Source organism: Aplidium turbinatum, chromosome 10, assembly GCF_918807975.1.
Source record: "Aplidium turbinatum chromosome 10, kaAplTurb1.1, whole genome shotgun sequence".
Taxonomy (NCBI): domain Eukaryota; kingdom Metazoa; phylum Chordata; class Ascidiacea; order Aplousobranchia; family Polyclinidae; genus Aplidium; species Aplidium turbinatum.
This window is the reverse complement of record NC_137481.1, coordinates 2,058,915-2,071,998: the sequence shown is the minus strand read 5'-3', so window position 1 is coordinate 2,071,998 and position 13,084 is coordinate 2,058,915. Positions and strand designations below refer to the sequence as shown.

The following is a 13,084-nucleotide window of genomic DNA, read 5'->3' as shown; positions in this document are numbered from 1 at the left end:
CTTTCGAGATTTTTCACGCGAGAAAAAAGTTAATTCAGTTAATTGAAGTCCCTGCTGCGAACGACGTAGCAAAATAAAGGGAAGACATTTTGCAAGCAGCAGCGCTAACTGGATTAAAAGACTGACCGTTCGTGGTGAAGGTGATGGCTTAAAGTGACGTTATAAACAAACAAAAGACGTCTGGGGACCAATAAAGGGTGCTGTTACATGAGAATTGACATTATAGGCGATGCTGTTGTAGCCGAACTACAATGTACGTAAAAGATAGGAATTCTGCCGGGACAGAGCGAAATGTGACGTAATAGGCGAATTGACGTTATAAACGAAGCCGTTATAGGCGAATTCTACTGTACATTAAAGACAGTTGAGATGTATTCTCAAACACTTGAAAAATATGAAACAAATGCATGATCTACAAATGAGAATCCAAATAAGAATGAACAAGCGACAGTGTTAAAATGCAAATCAGTGATTTGTTTATCCGTTAAGCAAATCAAAAAAGATTTTGAATGATGACTAGATCTGGAAAATATCAGAAAGACAAATGGTAGTCGTTTATTAATATTCTATGGTAGATAATACCTACCCAGCAAAAACACACTAATCGTACAATAAAACATCAAAACCATGTGACTTTAATCGTGGCACTGAAAAGTACAAGTTTGTTATGTTATTGTTCCATTATGCTTCACATTGCAATACTGCGCAGCATTGTCAAGGAAATGTCAAAGTCGAAGCATTAGGTTAAATATTGCAAACACGATAGTAGTCTTAGTTTAGGGTAACTTTACTAATGAGGTGAAAAACTTTCTTTAACATAAACTAAGTTGAATGTACATTTACAATGGCAGCAAACGAGAAATTGAACAAAACTGTAATAACCATCAGTAAAAATAAAAATAGTAACTGTTAAAAGCCACACAAAGTAATTATTGATCATAAATTACTTATGCTGCCTGTCCATACTGCTGCCGCGGGTGTCTGATATGAAACTAAGTTTAACATCCAAACTCTAAACATCAAACTAAAATTCCAACAAACCATTTTAGGCATGGTATTAAAGAATAATTCCACAAAAATCAATGATTTTTGCAAAGAAAAAAAAATCAGTTTGGTTGAAAGCTTAACATTTACATAAAAACAACCGACCCACCAAGGCCTAATGACATTATAATCGCTCCATCATTCTATTGGTAATAATAATATATAAAATTGCCTTACTGTTAACTCATAATGCTCGCTTATTTACAATCCCTGCTGCAGGTACCATGACAATTCACCAGTACATGCTAAACCACAAATTAGCTACCCCTCTCTTCTGGGATAAGATTTGGCTGTGATCTTGCATTTTATGGCATGATTAAACTTACACAATAAACCACTACAATCAAAATTGATGATTTAGCTAAGACATCTTAACTTCATCTGTCATGACAGGCCTCTAAGCAACTAGTTTCCACTCCAGTGACCAAGCATGGCCGAACACAGCTTTTTTTCCTAGGGGCCAAAATAAAAAGTTTGTTAAAAATTTGTGTTTTCAAAAATCCGTTAATTGATATCGTGTTTTTGCATTTACTCATGTTAGAACAATGCAAACAAGGCCCTGAAACATATTTGCAGCTGTATTTGAATACACTGATTCCCAAGTAGATGTTGAGTCAGTCTGAGTTTTTATAAGTCGACGACCAGACTTATGCGAAACTTTTGTCAGCAATATTTTTCGTCGGCGTGGGACACTGCCTTGTTTGTGAAAAAAAAAATGTGAACAGGAGTGAAGAGACAAAAGTTTTTCGTGTGAACATGAATCGAGAAAAGAACTTTTCAAATACCAACGGAGTGGAAAAATGTTGGCTCGTATAAGCCAGCGACCAAACATGGCTTACCGGCACGGTATTTTCTTAGGCCATTTAACAACTTCTCCATGGCCATGGCCGCAATGATCGCTGGGAGCTTACAGGCCTGTAGTGTACGCCATTTCTTGTTAGGATATGAATGGCATATGGCCAGCATGACAAGTAAACTACTATTGTGTAGCAATGAGAAAAAAAGAACATAGTTTTTGCTAATGCAAACATTCTGTTAGTGTTAGTTGGCACTGAGCAGTTACAAATTAGTAAAGCAATCATGATAGAAATCATGTCAGCTGGACTTTGAATTTCAAAATTTATGAAAGACAATGTAAAAATCATATTAACAGAGTTATTAACACCCATGTCGCTACACCCCACTGCCAAAAGTATGGCCCCCAGCATAACTTCTCTTGAGCTTGTACTTCTTCATGTTTTCTTGGAGCAAAAAATCAATTATAACTCACCAACAACTTTACATCTTCTACCGAGAGCAAACAAGTTGAAAACATAGCACCAATCAAAATTACAATAACATTGTACTAAAAATCAGTAAAATGCTAACTCTACAATTGACTGCAATGTACTATTGTACATGCACAGGCCTGAAGCTAAAGGGTTGCCTAGGTTTTCGTGTGTCCAAAATAAAATATTGTAAGACCGGTTTTTGGTAGTTTTGGTTCAACATTAGGACCATGATTATGTATTTCACAGATTGCGAACAAACACAATCATTTTATCAGAGCTACAACAGCCAATGTCTTAGCTGTCTGACTGGCAGCTTGCCACTGCTTCTCATCAGTGACATTATGATACAATGCATGTCTCACAAAAAAGAAATGCAGTACAAAATGGGCCACAATAATATCCCATCAGATCGTCAAGACAGTTACACAAATATTTGGCAAAAGACTGTTCAATTAAATATAAAAAGAAAACGAGTTTCAACTTTATCAAATCAAAAACGAGGAATAAAAAACACAGAAAATACTCGATTGTTAAATTCAAAGCAATTTTCTGAAAAACAAAAGAACATAATTATATATATAACTGCAAAATTGCAGATAAGAAAATTCATTTGAAAAATTAATAGGAGTTCACTGTCTTGCCAGTGTGATATTTTTGAAAGCGTTGAAACAGATTTGTTTTGCTGACATTATTCTTGTGTTTTGTCTTCACTTTCTTGGTGCGACCCCGATCGTATTCTTGATCCCAATAATCCATTTTGTTGCGATGACATTTGTTATAATCGTCTCTGGCGTCTTTTTCAACAACTGACTCTTCCCCATTCCAAGATGGAATGTTAGCCCCATATGCTTTACCGGCTGATTGCTTTAACAATTTAGAAACTACATCGTGGCGCACATGAGACTTTTCATGTACATTCTGTGTGGTCTGTTCATCCCATTTTTTCACAGTGACTGGAATACAAGAATTTGTTCGGTCAGTGTGGTTGAACGAATTGCTCTCAATGTGAGACATATCAGCCAGATAGCTTTCTGAACCGGTTTTGAACTTTTTCTTAGGAACAGCCTCTTCTTTGTCGTTACTATTGTCATCATCTGACGACTTGTGCTTTCTTAACAGCTTTAACTTTTTAGCATAAATTGCTCTTTCTTTCTCAAGGCGACCACTCTCACTCGAAGATGAAGAATTATCATCTTTGGTGTTTTTTTGTTTTCCATTAACCATTTTCGCATATAATGATTGATCTCTTGGCTTTTGAAGTTTACGCCAGTGCCTTTGGTGATGGGGGAGGTTTGAAAACGGTTTCAATTGAAAGGAGATTAGACTTTTTGTGAGTTTCTCACTTTTTCTGGAGCTTGAACTGTCGGAACTATTTTGACTTTCCCTTCTCTTTCTCCTTGTGCATTCTCCAACAACAGCATCTCTACTGTTTTGAGATGGTGACAGTGGTAGAGACATACTACTTATAACGGACGGGTGCTTGATATTGCTTGCCACAGCTGATGTCTTGTGCGAAAGTGATTGGAATAACTTTGACGATTCAGGTTTTATGGTTTTGACATTAGCTGTTGCCACACTTTTTGTTGAAACCAAAGTATTTGCAGAATCTGATAATTTGTTTGACACATTTTTAAACCTGTCTGCATCAACAAGTTTTCTTTCGAGCTGACTTGATTTTCCAGCTAAAGAAACAGATTCAAACTTTGTAAAAGTAGTATTTTCACTTTTTTGGCATGATTTTGTTAATTCTTTTCCATTGCTTAAATTCCCATAACACTTAATATCAGTATAAGTTTTATCATGCTTTTCTCTGTTTGGACTGATGCTGGCCTGCTTCAATCCATTAGTTGAAGAACATTTCTGGGTGATTTCCCTGTTTAAGACATGAAGGATTGGTTCTTGAGGTTTAGTTGATGCCACAAGTTGCCTTGATCCTTCTGTTTGTAGTTTTTCACTTTCTGCAACTTTATGATAAAACAACAAGTAAGCCTGTTGGTTTAAAGCCTGATTGGCACTGACTTGATACACAGAGGAATCATTGAAGCAATACCACTGGCCATTTGCAGCTTTGGCATAAGCATAATAATGTCCAGATTGGCAGTTATACCCTGAATGAACCAAAACAGCATAAAGATGATACCAAGGCCCATCTTTACGAGAAGAACTCATGTAGAGACCTAGGTTAAGCTTTGATGGATAAGTAACATCCTTGTTTATTTTATTACCCATAAAAGAGGAAAAACGTTTCAACTGCACATTGAGTACATTTGGTGGACGATGAATGGAAAACGTCTTGCTGGCAGAGACATTGTTTCTGCAGCTTTGACATTTGTAACAGTTGTCACCTTGTAAAATTTCTGGGGCAACAAAATGTTCCAGACATCTGCGTAAGTCTGAGCATCCCTGTTTATTTATGTTTAAACTTATGTCAAGAAATGGATCAAAGGTATCTGATACAGCTTTACACTGACGACACTTTACACGACTTCTGAGATAACCACCAAACACACGATAAACCAGGGTTGTGGCTTTTGTGTGCATGTCTAATTTGCTGGAATGTCCATAGAGACATGACTTTTGCATAGCATCCACAGAATATCTGATGAACTCATGGGCATCTTCTTGTCTACCAAAATGCATGTGCTTTGCTATAGAACGCAAATTTTTTAAAACATTTATAGGCCGAATTGACTTTCCCCCATTATTTAATGTACTGTTGATATGGTGTTGCAAAGCACAAAGCATACAAAACTGTCCATTTAACTTGCAGTGATTTTTATGATTTGCATAAAGCATATAGTTAGCCAAGGGAGGAGTATAAGTCAAACATTGAAGAGCAGAGTTCAAAAAGCAGGTATTACCCAAGTTCACCAATCCTGCTCCAACTCTCATGGACTTTTTCCACTTACAATCAACAGTTTCAGCAGAAAACAAATTATACTTAGCAGCAGGAATACCATCACCAACATTTCCAGACCTATCTTTTGACAATTTCTTATCGTTGACCAACCTTCTGTGATCGTGTTCATGTCGTGGGTTCAGCAAAATGTATTTGTTTTTCAGCTTATTTAAGTTCATAGAAAAGGGCTTTTGAGCATCTACAAAATCAATTTTTTGAAGCAAACTTTTTTTTGCTGATGACAGTAATTGTTCATCAAAGCTTGTTCCATTGGGCAGCTTCTTTTTGTTTTTAGACCTAAAAATATCTTCTGCTATTTCCTGAGAGGTTGTCAACTTCATTTTGCTTTTCTGTGAACAATTACATGGAAATACTTATATAAAGACCATTTTCACTTAAAATACCTGAAAATGTGACATTGTATTAGCCTAATTAAAGTGAAGTAAACAGTCATAAGTTTTAAAAACAATTATAATGAAGGCAAACTAAGCTAATCATAGGCGCCAACTTTTCAAAAAACCTTGGGAGGCGAGAAAGGTGATGATGTCATAATCATAACGCTATTTTACTCAATTAAAATAGTCTTTGATTAAGCTTAGTGTCTTGTTTATATTGACACTTAGGTCACAAACCAACTTTAGTAGAACCGCTTCTTAAAACGATTAGTTTAACGCATGCAGTACGCCTAGTCGTAAAAATTTTGATACTGGTAGCTCATAATTGGAACAGTTGGAAAACAAGCCGATTCATTTCCTTTTTGTGCGAGTGAATAACAACTATGAAGACACTTGGAGGTGAATCCGGCCACCCTCGGTAACGGGGACATCACCGGATTAAAACTGGACTACTACTACTACTACTACTAAGACAGTGAAGTTATCGAAATAAAACGCAAAAAATTATGATCTCCAGCAGAGTGAAAACCTATTTTCAGTTTTATTAACCTGGTTTTGCTCGTTTTGCTAATTACTTGCCTTCAAAGCGTTAACAACAACGACGTAGTGTTTTCTCTTCTGTTTTTTTTTATCGAAAGTCTTTAGTCTTTTTATCAAATACCGTATAATTATACTAGAGTATAGGTCGAGATGTTCGCAAGTGATTTTTACCTCAAAAAGACAGGTTCAACTTATACATGGGACAAGCTGTTGTCTCCAGCTAGGCAGTTTTTAAAATGAACGCATTTTTGCTGCGGTAAATTATTGCGGACGTATATAGATTATGGGGGTCTGCTACTATTCGGTGAGTCCGATTCGGTGAGTCCGATTCGGTGAGTCTGATTCGGTGAGTTTCTAACCTCTAACACTAACCCCAAACCCCTAACCCTAAAACGGCAATGATAATTAGGCTACGGTACCCGATAATTAAAAAAAAAAATTGAAAAAATCCCCCGTTAAGGGATCAGACTCACCGAATCGGACTCACCGAAACGGGCCATTCCGAGATTATGGAGCGTGAAATGACGTCGGCCAAAGTAAAGTTTTGAATACGTTTATTTGCAGTGATTCAAACCATAGGCGCCGGGTTTTGAAAATTGCTGGGGGGGCAAACTTTCTAGCCGACTGATTGCTTACATTCAAAATGCTGATGTTTGTTTGCGTCTATCTGCCATTGTATATCGCCAAGCTTTATAATGTAGGCTCAGGCGTCGAAATTCACGGCGAACATGTCCGCCGTCACAGCATGTGATGTCTGCAGGAAGTATCATCTAGATTCTAGATCGATAATATTTGTCCGCCGAGAAATAACACACGAACTAGCGATACAAATCGTCATTGCATAGCACGAACAATTGTTGCAATAATCCAGCGCATTCTAGCGCGCATCTAGAAAATGTGAATACTGTATCCTTTAGCTTCCATTCAAGGAGGAAAACTTTTGATTTTTACGTTGCTTCAACGGTTGATGACATTGAATCAGCGTAACAAAGGTGAATTCTTTGCTAAGAATCGATAGGAGTACAGGTACTTCTACACTAATCACGCGCAATTTAGTTCAAGTTTTACGTCACAATGTCTGGCTTTGATCTCGGAGTAATAATGATACGGCAAGGTTGGTTACTAAATTAGATTATACGAGTAGGCTATTACACTACAGCAAGATGCAACAAAATTTGTTAAGTTTTGGTATTACTGTAAGAAAGAAAAGACCCAAGGAAAATTCACCTTCGCTCACATGACACGCAAAAATAAACTTAAAGAAAAAAAGCCTGTGAAACTTTGCACAGCAGAAAATAGTAGTGTTAATGTAGAAATTTTCCGACTCCTGCCCAGAGTATTGTGACGCAATAAGCCACACGACCTTGTTCGGGGGAAGTTAATCAGTTATGTGACGTATTGACCAGCTACACGGCGCTTTGACTCTTCAAGCGCAAGTCGTTGGTCTGATGAAAGCCTTTCAGAGTGACTTTACTGATTTTTTAAAAAGCCTTCTAAAACCGTAGTTATAGTTCTGAAATGGCGAAGAATTATCAAGATAAAGTGATTAAGCATGACGATCGACGGCTAAAACTGATGTGTCCGCCGTGAGACTTGATTTGTCCGCCGAGATAGCTGCTCAGACCGGACACGTTTGTCCGGCGTCCGCCGTCAACAAAAACGAATTTCGAGGCTTGTAGGCTACTTCGAATTATATGCTAGTCACTTTGAACTTTAGCTCTTAATACGCATAGGCGTAGATTAGGGTGGCTCTTATTTGGCAAAAAATGAAAAAAATTTGAATTTTGTGTGGGACACCCTTTGAAAAGGTGAGGTTGTCAGAAAAAATAACTCCTGCAAAAAAATTTTCGACTTTGAAATTGATTTAGAGGTGGCCCTCCCCCCCTAAAGTTTTGCGCCCTCCTCCCAAATACCAAATCTGCATATCTCAAAAACTGTTTGAGCTAAAGATACGGTTTTTGTGTCAAAAGATGCAGAAAGCATGATTTCCTATCTGCTTTCTGAACAGTGATTGCGTCTATCTTGATTAGAAAAGCAGTTATTTAGAAAAAACCTGTTTTCGGTATTCTAGCACAAAACAGTGCTAAACAAGTATTGTGGCCCAAGCTATTCAATAAACAAAGTTCATAAACTAACCTGTAAAACTGGTAAAGTAATAAACGAAATAAGTATTCCTAAACTTTTATGCATTCATGAATAGCTAAAATGCCCGTTTTTTGTCACATTCCTTGAAGAAACTCCTGAGTGTGGAATCTGCTTTCAAGCTTCAGGTGCTATGCATTGCACTTGTTGGAAGGCGAAGGCGATTTATGCAAAAGCTTGGTCTGCATTTATGGTATCTGTCTGAAGAAATGGTTGAACTAGCCTTGTTTGACTCTCGATTGTCTGTGGAAAGTAACAAGGTAATGGTGGCAACCATGTTAAATGAAACAGCAGAACGTCCACCAAGGAGACGAAGCATCAAAGTAGATGCGTTTCTTAGCAATAAGGGTCTAGAACAGTATTGCACCTCTAATTCAAAATGGCTTCAGCTGTTGGGTGAAGATGAAGCAATAATTAGACTTTCAAAGGATCCTGCTCATTGGACTGAAGATGGTGCATTTATTCAAGCTTTACACATGGCGAAGGGACTTTCAGTAGTCAATGACAGAGCAGAGAGAGGAGTTGCTCTCAGTCTAATCCCGGATTTTAACAAACTCTCAACTGAAGATGAGTACCAACTTCAGTTTCTTTTGCAAGTTGTTACTGAACACAGGAAACTGTTGAATCCAAATTCCAACAAGAACAATATTGTCGATTCTTCTTTGTTTAAACCTTCTTTGTTACTCCAGGGGTCAAGGGGCTCTATCTTTTACCACCCTTGGGCAGTGCCGATGTGGTTTAGATGCTTGAGCAGGTGTCGAGTAGCAATTGCATTGATTCGTCATCCAGTTCAAGCAGACCACGCACACCATTTGGCGCAGTTACAGATGGTGTGGTCTGTGGTTTGTTCCTCTATGCCACACTCACAGATTGCGGATGGAGCCATCCCCAATTTGTGCATGTTTGAGCGGAATAGTCTGACTCCAGTAGCCCAGCACGCAGGCGGTTGTGCCACACCCAGGCCTTCCTTGGCAAATTATGCATTCTGGTTGGATGGGGGCTGGTGTCGGAGATAAAACTTTAGAGCCTTGAGGAGTTCTTCTTCCTCTCTGAGCTCTATTTGTTGTCCTCCCAGGTAGCCGCGCTGATGGATTGGTTTTCAGCGGTTTTCATCAGGAGTTGTGCGTCACATACAAATGGGTGTCTCGATTTCAGTTGGCGAGGATGCTCGATTGCTCGCTCACAGACTTGTAGAGACTTGAGTGGAGCAAGTGGTTGGGGTTCGTAATGCCGAGAAAGAGACAGGATGGCTTCTTCGCGACAAAACTCAGCTGGTTGGTTGCCTGCAAGGACAGGGAAATTGTCCGATTGTGTACAATGTGTAGGTCGCAGACATCCTGTCACGATACGCAAGGCAATATGTAAAATATTGTCGATAATATCGCTTCTTGCAGTACTGACCAGAATTACATTTTGAAATGAATATCGTTACCAGTGTTCCCTCTAAGGTGCAAAAATTAAGAAAAAAAAACGAAATTTTGTAGACGGTTTCGTGGTCACAAAAAAGGTTGTAAAATCAAGATTTGGTCAAATGCGTTTTTTCTAAATAACTGCTTTTCTACTCAAGATAGATGCATTCAATGTTCAGAAAGCAGATAGAAAACCATGTTTTCTGCATCTTTTAACACAAAAACCGTATCTCTAGCTCAAGTGGTTTTCGAGATACGCAGATTTGGTATTTCGAGAGAGGGCACAGAACTTTAGGGGGGGAGGGCCACCTCTAAATCAACTTCAAATTTAAAAAAAATTTGCAAGTTGAGTTATTTTTTCTGACAACCTCACCATTTGAATGGGTGTCCCATGCAAAATTCAAAAACTCAATTTTAAGAGCCACCCTAGCGTAGATACTAAACTGAGCAAACTGCACCTCGTTGTTGCCAAGAAAAAACAAAGCGGAAGAAATCAAGAAAAACGTTTTTCAATCATTGTTACTATGCTTCAACGGCACCATACTGGCGTTTATCAGCTACCATACTTCTGTTTCATTTGTTATCTTAGGAGCAGCGCTCTTGTTGCAACAAGTAGATTTTTTAATTGAGATCGATCCGCAATGAAGGTCAAACTAACGCAAATTTGAACTTACAAACATTTGCTTTAGGATTTTTTAAAAATAATTTGCGGGGAGGCAGCCACCCCGAACTAAATTCACGAGGGGGCGCCGCCCCTCCGGAGTCGGCGCCTATGATTCAAACTTACTTTTTACATTTAATAATTTCTTGTCAATTCTAAACTTTATGCACTTGTTGAGCAATATGCAAAGCTCACGAGACAAAACAGCAGAAAAAGCTGTTTTAAGATTTCAATTTTTGCGTGTAGGATATATAATAATCGTTCTTATTACGTAACATTCCATGATCGTTGAAGTGGATGTAAAACCTTAGAGGACGCACAAAACAATGATGTCAGGTTGGCTAGGTGATAATAGCGGTTAAAAGAAGTCGTTAATGCAGGCAATATCTGCGACCAAGACCATTAAACACCTTTTCTTTTATCGGTTTTCGATTTAATTCTCACACATTCCGAACAAAACAATGCGTTCTGTTGAATCATAATTGAACTCACAGCGGGAAGACCTCGTTGAAAATAGCGCGTCTAATTTAGCTGGTTTACTTAATATTACCGTGAATAGCTACATGACTATTCCTGCAGCGTAAGTTACTCTACGATCTACTTTGAAATTTCCATACCGTAAGTCAATGCCGGGTGCAACCTAGTTCGTACCCTGAACAGTTCGTACCCTCAGTTCGTACCCTGAAAAGATCCAGAGAAAAAATTAAAAAAGCCGAAGTTGCTGATTGTAGTTTCCGTAAATATTTTAAAATTTTCCCCCTGAAAGGATCGAGAGAAAAAATAGCACAAAGCCGAAGTCGTTGATCGGAGCTTCCGTTTTTCCGCAAACATTTTTTAATTTCTGGTAATGATCCTAAGAGTTTGCTGAAGTCACTGATCGCAGTTTCAGCAAACATTTTAAAAGGGTTAGGAAAAGATCGAAAAGAAAAAATTAAAAATAGCCCAAGTCGCTGATCGGAGTTTCCGCAAACAAACAAACTGAAAAAATCGAGAGAAAAAAATAGAACAAAGCCGAGGTCGTTGATCGCAGTTTCCGTTTTTCCGCAGTTTCCACAAACATTTTAAAAATTTCTGGTAATGATCCTAAGAGTTTGCCAAAGTCGCTGATTGCAGTTTCAGTAAAAATTTAAAAAGGGGTTAGGGTTAGGAAACAATCAAGAGAAAAAAATTAAAAAAAGCCGAAGTCGCTGATCATAGTTTCTGCAAACAAACAAACTGAAAAGATCGAGAGAAAAAAATAGAACCGTTTTTCCGCAAACATTTTAAAATTTCCAGTGATGATCCTAAGAGTTTGCCGAACTCCGAAGTTGTTGATCGCAGTTTCCGCAAACATTTTGAAAGAGTTATGGTTGATCGGAGTTTCCGCAAACATTTCAAAATTTCCAATAAGGATCCTAAGAGTTTTTGTTTGTTTGCGGAAACTGCTATCAGCAACTTTGGTTTTTTAATTTTGTCTCTTGATCTTTTCAGGGTACGAACTGAGGGTACGAACTGTTCAGGGTACGAACTAGGTTGCATCCGTCAATGCCAATACTTAAATGAATCATAGAATTGGTAGTGTCGAGAATAAGCTATTCGACTTATGCATGGGAGAAGGAAATATCACCGATTTTCAGCTCAAAAGTAGGGATTCGACTTACACAAGAGATCGACCTATACTCGAGTGTATACGGTAGTGCATGAGTGTATGAGATGTAGCCTGAGTAGAGACAGTGCTTATTGAAGCAAAACACGGATGACAGTTTTAAAAAATGGATTTTTTCTTTAAGCTGTATTCACGTAATTGTTCGTTGTGTCGTAGTTTCAACTCGATAAAGTTTGCTAAAATCAAAATTAAGTTTGAAGTCACAAAAAATCTAACGGACGTTTAGAGTACTCATGAAATGAGAATAAACATTCAACCTCGCATTCGCTTTTTCGCTACCACACGTTTTGACTTTGAAGTTGCTCCTCACGCGTGGGAAGATGAGCACTGAGCAGTGTGTAACTGTCAGCGTGCGCATCTCAGTAGTAATTCACGTTCCAGAAAAAGCCATGCGATCAGCTTCTGTTTTGCGGGCAAGAGCAACGTAGGGTGTTTTTCGCTTTCGGCATTCTTTAAGTGCATTTAAATGATCTACCGTAAATCTCTTTCGCGAAGTATTTTATTTTTGAAACACCACCTGTAATACAATAGCCATTTTTGTTGCCCCTCAAACATAAATTTACGAGGGGCGCCGCCCCCTGGAAGTCGGCGCGTATGAAGCCAATGACTACTTGTTGATGTTGAGTTATGGGTTTTTGATCTGCTAAACAAAATTGCAATGCAGTGGCAGTTACTTGCATGTTGGAAAGTAGTTGTGTGGAGACCAAAGCAGCATAGCTTTTGTAATAGGCCATATCATTTTTATTTCATTCAAAAACCTAGGCCAGCGTGGTCCAACTACTTTTAACTTACGGGCCACTTTACAAAAACGTGACAACATGCGGGCCATTTCCAATAAAATGATAGTGAGTGCGTAATCAAAATTGTTAAAGTTGTTAAAAATTAAAATTGTTAAAATTAATAGCAAATTGAAAGTTATTTCAAAGCTCTATCAGTGAGATGCCTGTGGTCGAGGTTTCTCTGATACTATCGTTTCTACATCAATTTCAATGTTAGTGGTAGCAAGTCGGAGACTATCTTCCAGTGTTTTGTCTATCGTTCGATTTTTGTTTTTAGACTTGACTTGCTGAATTCTAGA

General features: G+C 38.2%; 1 protein-coding gene across 1 annotated transcript; it reads right to left on the bottom strand.

Moving 5' to 3' along the window:
• Positions 1-2,933: 2,933 nt before the first annotated feature.
• Positions 2,934-5,555, bottom strand: LOC145778353 (uncharacterized). The gene has a single exon (XM_082589825.1). The coding sequence runs from the start codon at positions 5,553-5,555 to the stop codon at positions 2,934-2,936; it is 2,622 nt and encodes an 873-aa protein (XP_082445951.1).
• Between the last annotated feature and the right edge of the window lie 7,529 nt (positions 5,556-13,084).

Coding starts and splice junctions, on each gene's coding strand:
- LOC145778353 (XM_082589825.1), bottom strand. CDS start 5,555: ATGAAGTTGACAACCTCTCAGGAAATAGCAGAAGATATTTTTAGGTCT.